The sequence below is a fragment of the Diadema antillarum genome, unplaced genomic scaffold (assembly GCF_040938485.1).
Source record: "Diadema antillarum isolate AM-2024a unplaced genomic scaffold, OU_Dant_1.0 seq00000418_RagTag, whole genome shotgun sequence".
NCBI classification, from domain to species: domain Eukaryota; kingdom Metazoa; phylum Echinodermata; class Echinoidea; order Diadematoida; family Diadematidae; genus Diadema; species Diadema antillarum.
In genome coordinates this window covers 46,234-66,461 of record NW_027271403.1, presented here as the reverse complement: position 1 = coordinate 66,461, position 20,228 = coordinate 46,234, and the positions used below count along the sequence as shown (strand labels likewise).

Here is a 20,228-nt window from a genome sequence, read left to right as displayed (position 1 = left end):
CACTGCAGCAATACGCGTTGATGTCGCTCAGACTGCATTGAAATGCAGTGACTGGGGACTCTGCTCTCAGTCTAGCCAAACTTAACAGATAATGGTTCCGAATTCCAATAGTTACGTTCCCAGACAACAGGCCCTAACCTCGAGGTTTAGCTCTTGCCCCCTAACTACGACGTGTGTCCACACGACGAATCTTAACCTCGAGGTTAAGCTTCTGCCCCCCGTAACTACGAGTGGGTCCCACTCGATGTTAAAACCACAAAACCGGAAATTTCAGCCCACACTGCTAACAAGGCATCTATTTATTCTTTAGTCCAACCCTGTCGGACTCGCTTACAGGTACTCTTTTTCTCTGTCATGGTATGCAGAGATAGCACTGCACTGATGACTTTATGCCTTTATGAAGATATTCGTCGAAAACATTTTTTAGCGTCAGAGAAGGATATGCATTTGTAGAATACAGTAGTGAGTTTGACGTGTTCAGTTTCAGAGATCAAGCGCATGGGAAGAAAAGATGATGTTGTTATGTCGTGCGTCATAGGTTTTTCACGTGTAGCGTATTTGTTGTGTACGTTTGGGAGGTTTAGAAGCAGGGGGAAATTGTGGGGGCTGGGAGTTTACGGCGAGGTCACTCTTAACTTCAAGTTCATCGAGTGGGAACCCCCCGGTGGTTAAAGCGCTAACCATAAGATTTCTTGTGGCTTGAAACATCGAGCAAACCTCGAGGTTTGCTAACTACGCGTGCGTCTTCACAGTCCCTAACTACAAGCTCTAACCTCGAAGTTTCCTAACTTCGAGGTTAAGGGCTCCCGTCTGAACGTAACTTATGTCATATTGATTTGTAGACAGATGGTATCTGTCTCTCCCCAGGTTTCTTATCTGTCGTTGGTACATGTAACATGGTCTGCCCCCAGCTCCCAAGTAGAGACAGTAAAATCCCCTCATATCACTTTGCTATGCAAAACTACTGATCTGAACCTATCAGTAAAATTTTCAGCTAAAAATGCTGTAAAAAGGGCATTTCAGCCTCACTGAATCAGCTCTAGTGGAACATCTAGGTTGGGTCTAATCTGTTCCCAATGGATGTTTGCCTTAGTCCTACCAATTTTTCTAAATTAATTTTTAAAAAAAATTGTCGTTGTTTTCTTGTTTGCACAGGTCTCACAGCTGCCTTCCAAAACACAGCGCCATTCAAATCAACTACTGTGCTGTGCGCGCACCAAATTGATTTCAGTTCAGTTCAGTTCTTTATTTCAACACTTTCATAAAAAACATCACAATTGATACACAACAAAAAACACATTAACACATTTACAATCATACAATCCTGTGCAGGACAGAGGAGAAAATGAAAAAGAAACGTTATAAAAGTGTGAGGGCACAACAGGAAGGCTGTTTGCCTTATATGAAGTTGGACCCTGATGACAAAATAATTCATTCAGATTTGCAGATTAATACACACACACGCACACACATACATAAGTATGAGGTGACACATCGCTTTATACGTGGCAAAATCATTGTAAGTTATATAAATCTAATAAGTACAACTTATATCTCTTCTTGAATTGATTTAGTGAAGAGATAGTTCTTATTTCATATGGTAAATCATTCCATACTAAAGGGCCTCTATAGAAAACAGAATTTTTGAGCATAGAGGTACGTACGGACGGGAGATGATAAGCAGTAGAATTTCTTGTATAATAATCATGAATGGACCGATTTAAAGTGAAATATTCTTGCAGAGAAGTAGGGAGGAGGTTGTGTGAACACATAAACATAAAAATAGCAATTTGGAAAATATGTATATCATAAATATTCAGAACTTTTAAAGAGGCAAACATTGGCTGAGTATGGGCATAATATGAAGAATTAAATATAATTCGTATTGCACGTTTTTGTAATTTGAACAGTCGACTCATATTTCGTTCTGTGGTACTGGCCCATGACGTAATACATTAGTTAATATGGGGTGCAAAGAGTGTATTGTACGACATCAACAATATATTTCTAGGAAAAAATCTTAGCTTGTTCAACACTCCAGCACTCATAGACAATTTATTGCAGATGACGCCAATATGTTCATTCCATGATAATTTTTCATCAATGGTAACACCTAAAAATTTTAAACTTGAAACACGTTTTATCTCCTCACTCTTTAATGTAATCTTAACATCATTACGATCTATACATCTGTTACTAAAAACAATAAAATGAGTCTTTTTTACATTCAATACAAGTTTATTTCTTTGAAGCCAAATCAAATTTTTTTCCATTTCGTCATTAAGCCTTGATGTTTAATCTGTGAATATCTGTATCAGAAATGAAAATACTGGTGTCATCCGCAAATTGAATAATATCCAAAGCAGGAGATATATTGCACATGTCATTCACATATATTATAAACAATAGTGGTCCCAGTATTGACCCTTGAGGCACTCCACATTTTAAGGAAGATATTTATACCCCCGCCAAACGAAGTTTGAAGGGGGTATATAGGAATCAGCGGACGGTCGGTCGGGCGGTCGGTCGGGCGGTTGGGCGGTCGGGCGGTCGGTCGGGCGGACGGTCCGTTGCAAATCTTGCGTCGCGAACTACTTCCTCAGTTTTCAACCGATTCCCATAAAACTTGGCACAGATGTGTGCCTTGGGTTGTAGATGTGCAAGACGTATTTTTTGACAGTACCCAAAAGTACGTTGCCATGGTAACGGCATATTATGGGCAAAAATGGGTACAAATCTTGCGTCGCGAACTACTTCCTCAGTTTTCAACCGATTCCCATAAAACTTGGCACAGATGTGTGCCTTGGGTTGTAGATGTGCAAGACGTATTTTTTGACAGTACCCAAAAGTACGTTGCCATGGTAACGGCATGTTATTGGTAAAATATAGGGCAAAATGCTTCATGGCAAAACTGCTTCATCAGTGTTCTTCCAATTCTCATGGAATTCATATTGAATGTTTGTCTTAGGATATAGGTCAGCATGACACATTTCTTGACAGTGACAAAAAGTATGTTGCCATGGTAACAGCTCACATATTATGAGCCAAAATGATGGAAAATTTTGTGTTGCAAACTACTTCCTCAGTTTTTGCCCAATTTCCATGAAACTTGGTACAGATGTGTGCCTTTGGTTGTAGATGTGCAAGACGCATTTTTCGACAGTACCCGAAAGTACGTTGCCATGGTAACGGCATATTAATGGCAGAAGATCAAGGAAAGATCTTGCGGATTTAACTACTTCCTCAGTTTTTTGACCCAAGCTTATCAAATGTTGTTTTGACCAAAGCTTATGAAATGTTGTTTGGCGGGGGTATAACCAGTCGCTGTAGCGACATTTCTAGTTCAGACTGTATATTATTGATTTCAACAAATTGCTTACGATCTTTCAAATAATTTTCAAACCATTGTAATACAATGCCTCTGATACCATAAATATACAATTTATCAATTAATACAGAGTGCTCTAATGTGTCAAATGCTTTGCTCAAATCTAAGAAAAGTCCAGCCATAATCTGTTTATTTTCAAATACATTAATAACACGATCAAAACATGAATCAAAGCAGAAGATGTGGAGTGCCCCGTTCGGAAACCGTACTGAGACTTATTCAATATATTGCATACGTGTCTAAAAATTTGGATAATCTATCATACATACATTTTTCTAAAACCTTTGAAAATACAGGTAATATTGAGATTGGTCAATAGTTTGATATCTCTTCCTCAGGTCCAGATTTATATATTGGAACCACTTTAGCTAATTTCATTTGATTCGGTACAATGCCACTTGTCATAGACAAGTTGAAAATTTCACATAAAGGATAACAGATAATATGAATAACTTTTTTTACCAAATCAGTTTTCACACCATCAGACCCAGAACTTTTACCATTAGCTAAACTACAAACAATATCTATCACTTCTTTTGTAGTGATAGGTTTAAAAAATGCAGTTGAATCATTTTCTTTCATATACTTCTTATGTTCATTTCTTCTTTCAACCAAGGGATCCTCACATTGACGAGACAGATTAAAACCAATATTTACAAAAAAATCATTAAAAGAATCACATATTTTTGATTCATCAATTGCACATCATTACACAAAAACCTATTGAGATCAAACAAAACATTGCGTTTATATTTGTATCCAAGAATACCGTTTATAACTTTCCATGTATTTTTCATATTACCTGAAGCATCTTCAAATTTTCTCATATAACTCATCTTCACACGTTTAACTTCACGGGTTACCATATTTCTATACTGTTTGTATACAGTGCATCTATATTCGGTAGGGTTTTTAAGGTACTTTTTATATAATTTACATTTTTTTCTGCACAATTTCAACAATCTTCTAGTAAACCAAGGTTTGCTTGAATATTTCTTTTTTACTCTGGTTGCTTTGAATGGAAAACATATATCATGAATGGATAAATATTTTGCTAAAAAAGCTTCGTAAGCTTCATTCACATCATTGCTCTCCACTCTCCAACAAGCTCTTGATATCTCATTTACAAACCTATGAATATTTTGTTCAGACATGTCACGTTTTTGTAAGATTGCACATGACCGAAAATCATTGTTCTGGTTGGTTGGCACAGAAAATGGGAAAGTGATCACTAATATCTGCAAATAAAACACCAGAAGTTACATAACTATTACTATTTGTAAAAATGTTGTCAATCAAAGTGGATGAGTTTCTCGTAACACGTGTGGGAAAACGGATCAATGGATACATCGAATATGACATCATCAAATCCAGAAAATCATCTTGGCAAGAATTTGCATTAAATAAATCAATATTAAAATCTCCGATAAAATATATATCAATTTATTCTCTCTATTAACAATGTTAAAAATTCTCGTCAGTGAGTCAAAAAAAAGATTGTGCAGATTGATTTGGTGGTCGGTAAATTATGGCTACAGTAATATTCTTCTTGTAATGATTAATTTTTACAAACATAGATTCCATAAAAGGCTCGCTTATTGATAAATCGTTCCGAACTTGGTACAGTACTCTCCGCATAATTGGGTAGGCTCGAGCAGAGCGTTTCTTACCCGATTAAGCGGAGTACCCGATTAACAGAAGAACACGTCTAATTCACAATTGACACACACAATGTGTATATATACATGCATTGTACACTGCACCAAACACCTACACTGTATGCTTAACATGCGTGCTTCACGGCACATTATACATACCCTACACCTTGCTCAGTCACGGGCAATAATTTACACTCGTTTTATGGACAAATATGTCTTCAGAAAACTGTCGTTTGACCATAGACTCCTCGCTAACAAGCAGGCGTTTTCCGACATGCACACGACTCTTTGCGTGCACTAGCCACGTAGAACATCGGGTTACTTTTCGAGAAGTGACTGGGGAAAAGTAAAAGGAAAATTATGGAGCTGGTGCATGGCCTGATTTTCGTTGCAAACTTCTCGTATTGTGAATGTTGTTGTGGAGAAAGGGAGGAGCGCAAGTGTGTTCAACTCCTGTCTGTCTATGCAATTGTGAGTGCCAACGACTTGTGTAATGTTCGTTTACGTGTGGCAATATGTCGGTACTGGTACATGTGTCAATCACTCCCCAAATGATCGGTCTTCATTGCAAATTAAGCAGAGAATGCGATTAGCCGTGAAAAATTTGACATTCATGATTTATTATTCTTAAAGTGTTATACAATTGTATCTGCGATAAAATGTGGGTAGAAATAAGATTAGAAGAAAATTATTTACCCGCTTATGCGGAGAGGCAACCCGATTATCAGGTAATTTTAATGTGCATTGGAAGTGATTTTGACATTACTACCCAATTAAACGGAGTACCTGTTTAAGCGATACCCGATTTCGCGGAGAGTACTGTATTTCAGATCATTTCTTATGTATACACCAACACCTCCTCCTCTTTTTTCTTGACGTCCATTCATAACAAAGTCATAATGATCAATGTTGAAGTATGAGTCAAACTCTTTCAGCCATGTTTCAGAGATACCAATGACAGAAAATTGCATTTGAAGTGTGCCTAAAAATGTAAGAATATCATCAAAGTGTTTGTTCATACTTCTGGCATTAAAATGAATACAAGAAAACTTGGAAACATCAATTTTCTGGGCGCCTACATTTACAAAATGATTAAATTCATCTGGGGTATATATCAGTCGGTTAAATCCCATATCATATTCTCTGTTTTCTGGGAATAGAGATCTGGATATTGCACATAAATCTAGTGAATTAATCAAATGAGAATATTCTTTATGGTCAAGCATTATAACATGTTACCTCAGTGGGACACACACACAACTACACACACACACACACACACATCAAAGAACGTAAAGTGATACCAAATACAGAACAATGTAAAGCAAGTGGTTCAAAAAGTGCATAGCCGCGAGGAGCTCTTAAAAATACAAAAAATAGAGAGCATGACATCAGTGTATCATACAATTTCAAAGAGTATTCAGCGGTCAAGTACTGTAACTGCTATCTCAGTCACAGATAATGACATACGTACAAAAGGCAAGAAATAGCAGGGTAACCAAGAAGATGTATAAATACGCTTATAAATATGTGGCTTACAGATAGGAGTATGACACAAGTTCTAAAAGAATAAATATTGATGATACCTGTTTAAAAATTCATATCTTTTGCAAGTCAGCCGCACAGGTTATCAAGTGTTTGGCTGATTTCCCTGAGCTTGTCTTTGTAGTCACAAATATGCGTCCGTCAGAAGACCACGAAGATGTCACGTTGTCTGCTTTCTTGGCCATTGTCAGTAGCTCGAAATTCTTCGATGACAAGTCTTCGTGGATAGAAATGCCAGAGCCTTTCAGCTTACGACGGTTCCTGATTAGCAGTTGACGCACACGGTAAGAGCAGAACTTCACTATGATTCCGCGACTCTTATCCCTCTTGTCTGTTGTTTTCCCCACACGGTGACTGCGTTCAATATCAGGAGTGCTGAGGTCCACGCCAATTCGTTGCGCTACATCACAGACGATGGCATCGGTATTTTCTCCAGGTTGTTCAGGTGGTGCTCCGAAGATTCTCAAGTTGTTTCTTCTGGAATACTGATTTTGCTGTTCCATGCTGGTGGTGAGTCTTTCAATCTGGTTTTTCCTGCCTTCAAGGTCTTTCTGAAGGGCTGCAATCTGCTTGTCCTTGGTTTCGCAGTTGTTTTCTAGGTCCATGATGGTTGATTCTAGCTTCTCACACCTTGTGGACAATTCATGTCGTGTTTCCAGCATCACTTGTTGAAGTTTAGACACGACTTTATCCGTTTTCTTTGCTGCAGTTTCAGTTTGGCTTAGGTGCTGTTCTTGCTGATTGAGCCTCTCTATTATTTCTCTGAGCTTTCGCTCGACAGCATCTGAAATGGCTCCAAGGAAGTCCTCACTCACAAGGACGTCCTTCAAGAGTGCTGACACTGATTTTGGAGGCATTTTAACTGATATTGAAAGAACAAGGTCAGGCAAGAAGAATGGCAGCGGTAGCAGATGTAAACAATACTAACATATGGAGGCAAGCGTATAGCAGAGTCCACGACGGGTATACATGTATGCAACACGAATAGCAACACGTGGGACTGCGTAAAGTTTCACCCACACATGCATGACTAGACCTACCGGCAATAAATTGGATAATTTGTCACATTCTCCAGAAGTGTTTCCACAAATCGCTCCTCATTCTTTGCGGCAAGACATTGCATGATGGAGTTACATAGTAGCGACACAGCTCACGAGTCCACAAAGGTAAAAAAGAGTATAAGTCTTATCGAAAAGAAACCACCTCCACCTTCAATGTTCAATGTACTCTATTTAGGTACTTAGTTACTTTACTGCTTTGGCATGAACATTTAAAGATAGCTCACAAAGTATTCTCTAAGACCCCTGTTACACATACGAAAAAGCCGACCTGAGGCCGGCCTCAGGTCGGCTTTCTCGTATGTGTAAACGGTCACACAAAAGTGGGGCCGGCCTCAGGCCGGCTCTACTTCAGGCCACCTCTGGGTAGGGAAAGGCGACGTGAGGCAGGCCCATGTGTAAACAGGGTCCATGAGGAGCGTCGTTGCTTGAGCCGACCCAGAAGCTCATGGTATGTGTAAACGGTCCACAAAGCGGCCTCGGGCCGGCCACGAAAAGCAGGCCTCAGGCTGCCTTTCATGTGTAACAGGGGTCTAATTCACCAGTAAGGATATTACAATTCACAAATTACAGCAATAAAAACAATCTCCTCAGCTGGTCCAAGAACAAACTAATGACCCTCATTCTTCACATATATACAGTTAAAGGACAAGTCCACCTTCACATACGTAAGGATTGAGAGAATGCGGCAATATTAGTAGAACACTTCAGTGAAAGTTTGAGGAAAATTGGACAATCCGTTCAAAAGTTACGAATATTTTAAGTATCTGCACAGTCACTGCTGGAAGAGAAGACTACTACAGTGTATGATGTCACATGCGTACAACTATATAAGGAAAATAAAAAGAGAATTTCACAAAACTTTACTTTTTGAATAAAGTGCACAGTTCTTCGACTTGCTACTGACGTATACATGTTAAGGGTAATATTATTCCCCCTGCCTTCTGAAAGAGAGAAGTCGAGTGTTCTTTTGTTATGCGAGAAAAATGAAAATATGTTGAATTTTCTTTATTCTTTCTTCATATCGTTGTACTCATGTGACATCACAAGCTATACTAGTCTTTTCATCCAGCCATGACTGAGCAGAAACTTCAAAAATTCATAACTTTTTAACGGATTGTCCGATTTTGCTCAAACTCTCACTGATGTGTTCTACTAATATTGCTGCATTCACTCAACCCACATGTCTATGAAGGTGAACTTGTCCTTTAACAACAAAATTATTCATACCCCTGAGAAATTATTAGTTTTAAGCAGATTTCTTACAAGTGCAGGATGAGTGATAGTGATTAGGTGTTAACTTTATACTTTAAGTTGTCCTCTACTAATTGACATCAATTCCAGTTTCACCTCATTTGCATAACAATAGAAGTGTTGAGATATTTGAATTTGGGCCTTTACAGAATTATTCATACACTTATGAAAACACTGTCATTGCCATTGATTTATTCATTAGTGCAACTTTGAAGAGTCCTTTTACTTTGCCATTGAGTTTGTGCAGATCTTCTAAAGACATTGGTCCAGGCTCTTGTCAAAGGGAACCTCCAGTATTCCAGTAACTTGAGGTTTCAGAGTGTCCATGCCGACATGTGATCTCTAGAACTACAATGCATATTCTATTCATTCAATACCTTGGAAATAGTTTGTCTACCCCAAAACATCAACAGTTATGTCCTGAGACCATTACTTGTAAATATCGTACCAGACTATTTTGTGCCTCTGCAGGAGGAGAGGCTCTTTTCTGGTTATTGTCCATGGAATCCTGGACAGGGAAATGCTCCAAGGAGTTTGTCTCAGTATAAGTTGGATCTATTCCTGCCCAAGATGCACTTGGAATGTCCCTGATGTGATATTCAGGTCATTGTCACTCATTAGCAATCTCTCAATGGTAAAGAAGGTGACAAATTTGATGTCCGGACACACCTTGAAGGATTCTGCTCCGTACTGAACAAAACGCACACCTTGGATGTATGCTGTTTAAGACGTTCGTGACTCTTGACCACCTCATATCACTACAGACATGTCTTTAAAGGTCTTTCATCTTTGCTGGGAGATGCAGTGTACTACTGTTAACCAAGTAGCCTGTTCCATGAGAAAGGAATGTGAACACTCTTTGTCATAAATGTCTGTAGTTTCAATATCAACTACTGTTTCAAGAATGGACAGTTTCACATTGTGACGAATCTCTTTGGATGTGTCTGGAGCTCAAGGGTAAAGCTTTTTATGGCAACACTGGAATAATGCCATCCCAAAGATCACAATCAAAGCTATCCAGAACTATCTCAAAGATAATAGAGTCAGACTATTGGGAGAAGACTTCCACAAGGATGTCAATACAGCAATTGTCTTCAAGGAGAACAGCCACTTCAGAGTCACTTGGCCTAACCCAGGTGCAAAATGGTGACACGACATTTGCTCCTGCGACAATTGCTCCGGTCTTATTTTCTCTAAGGACTTAGGGTTAGGGTTAGGGTTGTGATAGGGTTTTAGGTTTAGTTTGATGTGAGAATTAGGATTAGGGTTAGGGTTATGTTTATGGGTTGAATTTACGTTTGGCTTAGCATGCAGATATATCATGGGAGTAATTGTCGCGGGAGCAAATGTCATGGAACCGTGCAAAATATGTGGGTTTGATGTTGAAAGTAATGTTTATGGGGCATTTACAGCAAATGTACTCCAATGTATAATTAATTTCTACATTCTTGAAGCAATCTTTAATGTGAGTTGGGAACTAGATATCACATGTTGCCATGGACACTCTAAAATCTTATGCTAATGGAGGTCCTCTTGGCAGAAAGAACAACAAATGCTTTGGTGGAGACCTATACAAACTCAGTGACCAAACACAAGAACACTTCCGTGTCTGTCCATGACCATGACATGGGTATGAATAATTCTGTAAAGGGCAAAATCTTAATATGTCAACATTTCTATTGTTATGCAAATAAGGTGAAACTGGAATTAATGTCAACTCATAGAGGACCAATAAGAGTAAAAAGTTAGCACCCAATCACCATCACTCCATCCTTTATTTGTAAAAAATCTGCTCAAAACTAAAAATTTCCAAGGGGTATGAATGATTTTGTTGTTAACTGTATATGCAGACACAGCTAGCTGGCCCAGCTAGATCAACAGTGTACACCATAACAAGCACTAGCTCTGCGTACAACAAGGGCTAGAGCGTGCAGTGAGCGAGTGTGTGAATGATTCATCAATGAACTGGCCGCGTGCCTGGGTACATAGCAGGAGATAAAACAATACTGTGGGCTTCTAAACCAGTGGTTGTCATTTTTCGGTATTTACATTTTTATCCACATAAGTATGTTTGACCAGTGGAACTACTGGAATTTGGAACACATGACAGAGTGATGTTTTTTCTCCCAACATCCCTGCCATGGTACTATCACATATTATGCGATATTTATACTTTTTGTTAGCACTTCTTACCGTACCTGCGATTGCAATCGATAAAGGTATCGCTCACATCTATCGGCCACGGCCTAGTCCATTGGATGTGCCAACGCCATCATCCGTGCACATCACACAATTATCAATACATCAGTATTGCTTGTTATCATAGTCTCATTCATTCAACTGCTGTGGACCGCGGTTGTACCACCTGTATTGAATATTCAGCACGATTATGAAATAAAAGTCTGCGTGGTTGATAGAGTACATTTTTATTAAATCTCAAGTTTGTCAATCGATGTAGGATATTTAGTAAAGCAAATAATCATCTCCTATCTCTTGGGCAATGAATACAATCTAACTTCGCCTTGGTGATCCCTAGGTGTCTATTAGCCCTTGCCTTCAGCTCTGTCTGAAGACACCTCGCAGATCACCTCGGCGATGTTAGATTGTACCATCGCCCTCGCAGTAAATTTGCTTAACAATGCATTGCAAGTTGGCCCAACTTGCCCTCCAAACTCAAGAAATGACTGTGCTGAGTCTACTATAACAAACCGTCTGCTCGTGACTTCCCTCATAAAGAATGCCCCCGGAAACTCTTAAAAATCATACCCAAACTACAATACGAAATGAAAGTATTTTTTAATAGGCATGAAAACTGATGCAAAATCAGTCATCCAATGGCGTTTGTTGTCATTTCAACAGCTATGTGAAAAATCACATGATTTTTAGGGCTTTACTACACGTACAGCTGAATGGCTAAGAATATCTGACATGACATCACATTACATCACAAGCCACGCCTACAATTTAGTCTTTTCTTCTTCTTTTTTTCGGGAAGCTGCTTTGCAAGCATGAAATCCTTTTTAAAAAATGGTTTAATAGTATTTTTCATTTTTTACTCAAACCTAAGATTTCCACAGGAATATAAGCATGGATACCATACATTTACTGTTATTTGAATATTTACAAATTAAGGCCTTATAGTGTGATTTCCCTGGAAAGTCGAGTCATATGAAATCGTAGGTATATATGTGGTGTACTGGTGTAATATTCAAGTCATTATTTATATGAGCCATGGTTGAAGCAGGAAAGTGTTTTAATAGAGAAGGAGTAGAATCTCTTAAGGCATTTTCACATCAGCCCGATGTTTCGAAATAGCATGCTATTTTCTGACTTGGGAAATTAACCTGATCATGAAATAGCGCGCTATTTGATAATGTGAATACAAATTAGCGCGCTAACTTTATTGCTCTGATCGAGAAAACTTCTCAAGTCCAACTTGGGAAATTTCCGAAATAGCGGGATAATTTGCGAACTAGCATGCTCTTTGATAATGTGAAATCGCCTCACGAAATTAGCGCGATGCATCCCATCATGCCTAGCATGTGTGACCCGATCGATGAAGGCAAACTGCACACAAATCATGAGTAATTTTTGAAAGTGCACACTTTACTGATGCTGTTTGCACATGCTCAGCTGTCGAATAAGCTCGAAAAGAATTCGGGCTAATTCTCTTCGGGTTGATGTGAACAGGAAATGAAATAGCGTGCTAATTTGCGATCGCGAAAAATATCTCGAGTTTGGATTTTTATCGGGCTGATGTGAAAACGCCTATTGCAATTTTTGCAAATTTATGCACAGGTTCTATCACATGACAATTGAATGCTTAGCATTTCACTGGCTTTGATGTTCCATGCTCCAAGCTGCTCTTCCATAGAGGTTAGATATGAATGCCAAAGAAGACTGTCTAGAGGTTCTTGATTTTAACGATTTTAAGCTGTTTTTCAGAGGAAATGTTGAAATGCTGTATGGAACTTGGTGGTAATCTTGTACAGAACAGCTTCATTGTACATACATGTGCTGCAAGTTTTTCTTCAAATCTCCTGTTACTGATGGTCCCAGACTGAAATTTTAGTATTTATTTCATAAAAAGCAGACATTAACCTTATTGAGCACAATTGTGCATAACATTGTTTGCCAGGTTTAGAACTTGAATGGTTAATCTTTTGAATTAAGTAATTGACTAATACATGTGTTTGCATATATTTTGTAGTATTTTGCAGTTAAAGAAGTATGTTTTTGACTAATTTTTTTGGCATGCCCAATACAGGCGCAGCGATATGGTGCAATTAACTCCGCGATAAGAGGCCAAAGCTTTTGAATTCGTAACGATCATCGAAGCACTGTGCGGAGTGAAGGACAGAAAAATCTCGCAAGTTCACCTCCTCGTATCTCTGTTATTTTACCACCAAATCCCTTGAAACTTCACACATATGGATATATCATCCTTCATATGATTTATGGGTGAAAATGCTGATGTATCTTTTGAGATATGTGTATTTTTCTGTTTGAGTTGACCGTGGGCAAGGTTTAGGATTATTTCCCAACACAACTCTGTGCCTGCATAAATATGTATTTGATTAACATATTGCTAGTCTGTATACACCAGACTCACTACCTGCAAAGTTTCGTGTTTGCGCAATTAGTAGTTAGGTGAAAATCAGAGCAAAAAGACAACCGAATTTAAGAGAAAATACTGGACATGCACAACTAGATCATCCTCCTGCGCATGCGTTCTCTACTGGTCAGCGCCCACTTACACAGTAGCCAATCAGCGGTGTCAGGTTCAGCGCATGGCGACAGGGTTCGGTTTTCAGTCCACAGGGTGGTGAGTGGGCGAGAGACAAACCCTGCAATGTGCTTCAACTGCTTCATGCTGCACGAAAACCGATACATCGGACTGTGTACTGCTTGCGCTATGGATTTTGCGTTGGTCACCAGTGACAGTGATCTCGATTTTTTCCCAACATAACCGTGTGCCAAATGATACAGAAAAGATATTTGGAACACAGTATGGACATACTACCATAAGTCATATAAATACCGAAGTTTCATTTATGGGCAATGAAGGAAAATGTGAGAAAATAACACTTGTTTAGAAACCAAATTTTCTGTGTTGGAAGTTAAGTTTTGACGTTATTTTCACAGGTTTATCCTCAATAAAACCCAAAATAACTACATTGCGAGTTAGAGAATAGTTTCTCCTTCAATTTGCTGTATAGATTTAATCATTTGATGGCTTCTGAGGTGAAATATTGCGATTTTCCTGCAACACTTCCCCAGCGGTTTTGCGAACACAAGTTGTACTTTATGCAAATGAGGCTTTGAGGTCATATGCTTTTGGCGAGTGAATTGCACCGTATCACTGCACCTGAATATTCTTTGCATACTGAACAATTGCTGTCAAAAATAAGGGGGACAGCGAATTGCTGTTGGCTAGGTATGTTGTATTTAGGAATGATGCATACTTGATATAGAGTGCTGTCTTTTGTCAAAGCAATTTATTGATACCTGCAATAGAGCGCATAACTTCTCAGATGCACTGAGTATGGGTACAAAGTAGAGATTCTTGTTTGTTCTCCTTCTGAAGGGTGGTACAGTTTACCTAATGGGGGAATAAAAAAGGGGGAACCAATTTTGAGTACCGGTATACTGCCTCTGGCTGAAATATGTGGTGGTGTTCACTTTGATCAAACCAGCTCTCCTGATGCGTAGACAGTGATGAATGTTGGTATGTACTAGTAGGTAAATAGGACTTCTTCAGATTAGGACATTTTAGGTCCTATGCACATCTGGCCGATTTGGTGAGTTGGAAAAATATTTAAAAAAACTCTAGTCGTTATCATTCCGAGCTTTCACACCTACCAAGAGTATTTAAATAATTGTAATGATGCATCACTAGAATCATATTTCAAATTAATTCTTGCCATGTAAATGCAAAGTGGATTCGCAGAGGGTGATTTGAATAGGGCAAGATAACGCACACGTATTGTTAGATGCACGCGAAACTTGCCTAAATCCTTGTCTGCCTGGAGAAATAATCCTGCATGCTGGAAAATTCCTACAAGCAACAAACCTGCATAACTTGCCTAGAAAGTTGCGGCAGGGCCTAAACATGGCTGCGGGTAAATAGGACTTGTGTGTGCACCTCCAGGCAACTATGGGATACGTGCTAGGTACTGTCATGTGCAGGGCATTTGCAAGGACCTCCGGGAAACAAAATTGTTCCCTGCAAGTCGTGTGCAGGGTTTACCTGGAAAGGTTTGACAGGGCCTTTAGGAATTTCAAGAACATTTGGAATTTATATTAAATCTGCAATGCAAGTAGGTATCATTTTCATTTTGACTCAAACTTGCAAGTATCCCCTGAGATAAAAACAAGTGTACAGGGAATACAATCTATTGTTCTTGCACCTGTTTGACACCTGTTTTCATGCTGGCAGCATGGCACAGGGGAATGAGAATGTCTTGTCAAGGAGGTGTGAGAGAATAGCCGGGTTCACACGTACACCAATTAGCGGGATACAAATCTCGAGATTTGCATCGTGATCGTCATCTCGAGTTTTTTGCACGTGTGGACAGAAAAAATCCGAAAATTAGCGGGATAAGCATCGCGATGCTAATCCCAAGAAATCTTGCGCTGGTTCGTCAATTAGTGGGATAATTGGCCCCGTGCTGGTACGTGTGAACGGTTGGGATTCGAATCTCGAGTTTTTATATCCCATCATGCAATGCGCACATCACAACAGCGAGGCCTCTGCGAAGAGGTCCTTCACCTCTTTGGAGCACAAAAACAACAGCGCGCGAACCACACAACTGACGCGTAAAAGACAATGGACAAAGGTAAGTGCGCACAGGCAGTGATAGAGAAGGGCGCTGTGTGACCCAGTTTGCAGTCTTTGCTGTTATCTCTATCGGCAATTAGCGGGATAATTTGGTACGTGTGGACGCTCGCCAAATTAGCGGGATACCGATCGCGATCACTATCCCACTAATTTGGTACGTGTGGACACTCGCAAAAAAACTCGGGATGTGCATCGCGATCGTCATCCCGCTATTTTGTACGTGTGAACCCGGCTACTACCTCCTTGCTTGCAGCTTTGTGCTTCAAGACCTGTGACTTAATGCCTGTGTTGCAGATTTGCCAATCATCTTCCAAATATGGTTCAAAATCACCACAAAATGAGTGTAGCAAAACTTAGCTAGATTGTTTTCTGTTAAGTACCAAATGAATTTAGACCTGTAGTAAAACCATAATGCTGATGTTCTTACTTCACAAAACCTGTGGTCATAATTGTACCTTTGTCAGTATTGTTAGTTTCTGGCACAAGGTTTGTTTGTTTTGTTTTGTTATTTCAAAGGTAGATGCTTTATCAAAAACAGACCTATATTATGTGTTGATTTTACACTGAGTGAGATTGTACTTTGGTCCAGCTTTATGTCCACATTGTGTATGAAATAAAACACCTCTAACAAGATATAGATTTTTTTTTTAAAGTGACTTAGAAAATATCTGCTCTCTGTCCAAAAAAAAAAAAAATCAATTACATGGTACTATGATTTACACAAAATAAAGCATATTACAATTGAATAGTGTGAATGTCAGTCATTTGATCACTTAAACTGAGGTCTCATAAGAGATTCCCTTATCGTCAACTTACAGAACTGCATATCTGAAATCCTCTATCTTACCATCATGAAATGGGATGAAACATTTTGTCAACTGTTTTACTTAAACTAAATTCCCAGTCCTCAGAACGGACTTAAAAGACACAGTCTTGAGACAGAATGCCCGACTGTGTCCATTTTCCAACATGGCCAAAGGATTTCTTGTACATGGTTGTACATGGATTCAGATCTGGAAATTTTCCAGTGGAGAAGACAGAACACTTGGTTGCACAGCATATGGCCTTGGGGATTACGTGCAAGATGAACACAGAATGAGCGTATGCTCTGTAGCATGCCAAAATTGTGTTCATTGTTGTTGCTTCTTGATTGTGTTACAGTCGAGGTGCTGATCGTGCTCCTTGGACTTGCATGTAGTATAGAGAGTCATGGAGTGAATAATTGTTGTTCAATCCCATGTGATGGCTACCTTAAAATGATTTATATTTATTTGTATTATTGTTGTATGCCACAGGTACCAGGTTTGAGCATGCCCTAAATGAGGCTGGCTAGGGGAAAGCCAGGTACCCATCTGAAGGATAAGAGTACACTGTAGGCCTACATGTAGACTGACATCATGGCAACCAAGGAGATGGCTGGACAGAGTGGTCTCCTGGACATTGCCTCTGACAAGACAAACAAAAGAGCAAGTTATTTTGAGGTAAGAGATCATTATAATAAAAAAACCTTGGAGTTGAGCATCATGATGAAAAGGTTTCATAATGATAAATACAAGGAACTATTTAAAACAACAGCAACAAGTCATTGCCTTCTGCATTATGTTTCAGGACTGGCCAGCATTTCGCACGTCTGTGACAGGACTAAACTGTACCGTTTTTGTTTTTTGTTTTGTTTTGTTTTGTTTTATGGAGGGGGGGGGGGGGGCTCACAAAGAATGTGAGTTGAGCTTTAAAGTTACAATCAACTTATGCCCCTGGTTTCCCTATTCAGTTAAAGCCTTCCAGAATCCACTTTTAAATTGTTTTCATAATTCACAGAAAATTTCTTTTGTCACTATTTTGATCTGTATAACTTGTTCCTCCGGCAATTCTCAGAGCACCTTCAGTGCCCCAAACAAGATTCTTTTTGCAAGTCAAGAGAGAACGGACAGGTTGGCAATCCACCTGTGCGAAAGCAATCAAGTAGTACATTATACATGTACCCCCTTTCTATGGTCAACTAGTTGTACATGTGCCATCAAACAATGGAAATATCAGTTGGGTGGAAGGTATGAAAAGAGTATGTGCTGATGGCTCACATATGATCATGGGGTCAGCAAAATAAAAAATCTACTGAGCTCAACCTTGAGCACTATGTACATCTTCATATGAGTTTTACAGCAAAACAAGCGCAAACTATGGAGAAAAGGCAAATAATACTGCGATACATGCAGTTTTCATACAGAGCAAAAACAGAAATTGAGAGAAGAAACTGTAATCTTTTTATGAAAGCTATTTTTCTGGGCAGCAAAATATAAATTGATATGAATTCATAGGCCACAAATGCAAGCACACTTGTGTACATTTTGGGAACCTGGTACCAGTATACCAGATTCCTGTAAGGAACTGGTTAATGGCTACTTCAAAAAGTCTTCAACATTTTTGCTTTCATTGTGAAATGAGAATACTTATTTAAGACCCACACAACATACCATAATTTATGTTGTTGTTTATTTCACATGTTAACCTAAATTCTTTTACAAACAGCCCCTGGGTATCAAAGTCTCTTGAGGATACCTTGGATTCAGTGATGTTGCATTGCCAGTAGCCCTACCTAATCACCATGTCACTTTTCCTGTGTATATTCTACCATAAACAGTTATTGACAGATTTCATTCAAATATGCTATGGATGTGTAGCAGTGGAAAATCTAGCAGCCTATCTTTTGGTGATAGTGCCCTCAGTGTTTCAGCTTGTACATGCAACACTGTACAGGGCAGAGTTGGGAAATACAGTACCGCCAGTATGCATGTGAGGCTCTATTACAAGTTGCATAGAGGTGTACTATGGATAAGGGGAGGAATAAAGTTTTAATCATTACATGACAAATTTCATTCAAACTTGGTAGGATGAAGTAAGTTGATAATAAGCAAATAATCAACGTTGGTGAAGGTGATGGGACAAACTATCACGTGCGAGGCGATCTGGATGTAGCTATCTTTCCGAAGCGCAGCTGAGTAAAGATAGCGTACACATTCAGATCGCCAAGGAAGTGATAGTCTGTCTTCATTATGAGAATGAAGTTTGAAATGAATAAAATGAGTCTTTTTTATATTCAAAGAAAGTTTATTAGACTTAAACCAATTTGATACTTTACTAATTTCAATATTTAAAGTGTCATTTAAAATCTTAAGATCTTTATGAGAATAAAATATATTCGTATCATCAGCAAATAGAACAAAAGAGAGAAGAGAAGATGTATTTATGATATCATTAACATAAAGAAGGAATAATAATGGGCCTAGAATTGAGCCTTGAGGAACACCACATTTAATTAAAAGGGGGTCAGATTCACAACCATTAAAAATAACATATTGTCTTCTATTAGTTAAATAATCTTTAAGCCATAAAAGTGCTTGTCCTCGAATACCGTAATGACTAAGTTTGGTGAGTAAAATAGAATGATCAAGAGTATCGAATGCTTTACTCAAATCGCAAAATATACCTGCAACATGTTCTTTGTTTGCAAAAGCACTCGTAATTTTGTCATAAATTTGTATTAGTGCTAAATCAGTTGAATAATTTTTTCTGAAACCATATTGATTGGGAATAAGTAAATCATACTTATTAATAAATTTAAGAAGTCTATTATAAACAATTTTTTCTAAGATTTTGGATATACTAGGCAATAAAGAAATAGGACGATAATTGCTAATTTCATGAGGATCATCTTTTTGATGTACAGGATTAACTTTCGCTATTTTCAGCAGGTCAGGGAAAATACCTTGTGATAAAGAAAGATTAAATATATAACTTAACGGTTCTGCGAGTGGATAAACTATTTCTTTCAATAACATCATACTTATTTTATCAGAACCACAAGATTTAGAGCTATTTAAAGATTTAGTGATACTAATGATTTCACTGGGACTTGTTGGGTTAAAATAAATAGACTCTTGATTTTGGTCAAAAAGATAATCTGTAAAATGAGCAGAAGTATTGCTAATTTTAGTAGCAAGTTCTGGACCGATATTAACGAAAAATGAGTTAAATGAATTAGCATACATATTAGGATCATTTATTTTAATACCGTTTAATGTGATATCATCCGTTGGCGGAGAATCAGGCTTTTTACCTAGGACCTCTTTAATAATTTTCCATGTTGCATTAATATTCGAAGAAACCTTTTTCATTCTATCAGAAAAATATAATCTGCGGGATAAACGAATCAATTTTGTCAATTTATTTCGATAAACTTTATACATATTCAAATAAGATTCAGTTGGGTTACGAATATGTAACTTATACAAAAAATTACGAGTGTTTATGGATTTCAAAATACCTTTTGTAATCCAAGGATTTCTTGGTTTATTTCGGTTACTTTTTATTCTGCATAAAGGAATATTATTTTCATAATAATACAACAATTTATCATTAAAACATTTATATACCAAATTAACATTGTTAATACTATAAATATCTGTCCATTCCTCTAAAAATAAATT

At 38.3% G+C, this 20,228-nt stretch overlaps 1 protein-coding gene across 1 annotated transcript in view; it reads left to right on the top strand.

Moving 5' to 3' along the window:
• LOC139732387 (uncharacterized) overlaps positions 1 to 20,228 on the top strand; it is a 65,595-nt gene that overhangs the window by 13,257 nt on the left and 32,110 nt on the right. The window contains exon 2 of the mRNA XM_071643253.1: positions 17,040 to 17,225. Coding sequence (XP_071499354.1) covers positions 17,142 to 17,225 — 84 coding nt within the window. The 5' untranslated portion in view covers positions 17,040 to 17,141. The remainder of the gene's footprint in view (positions 1 to 17,039; positions 17,226 to 20,228) is intronic.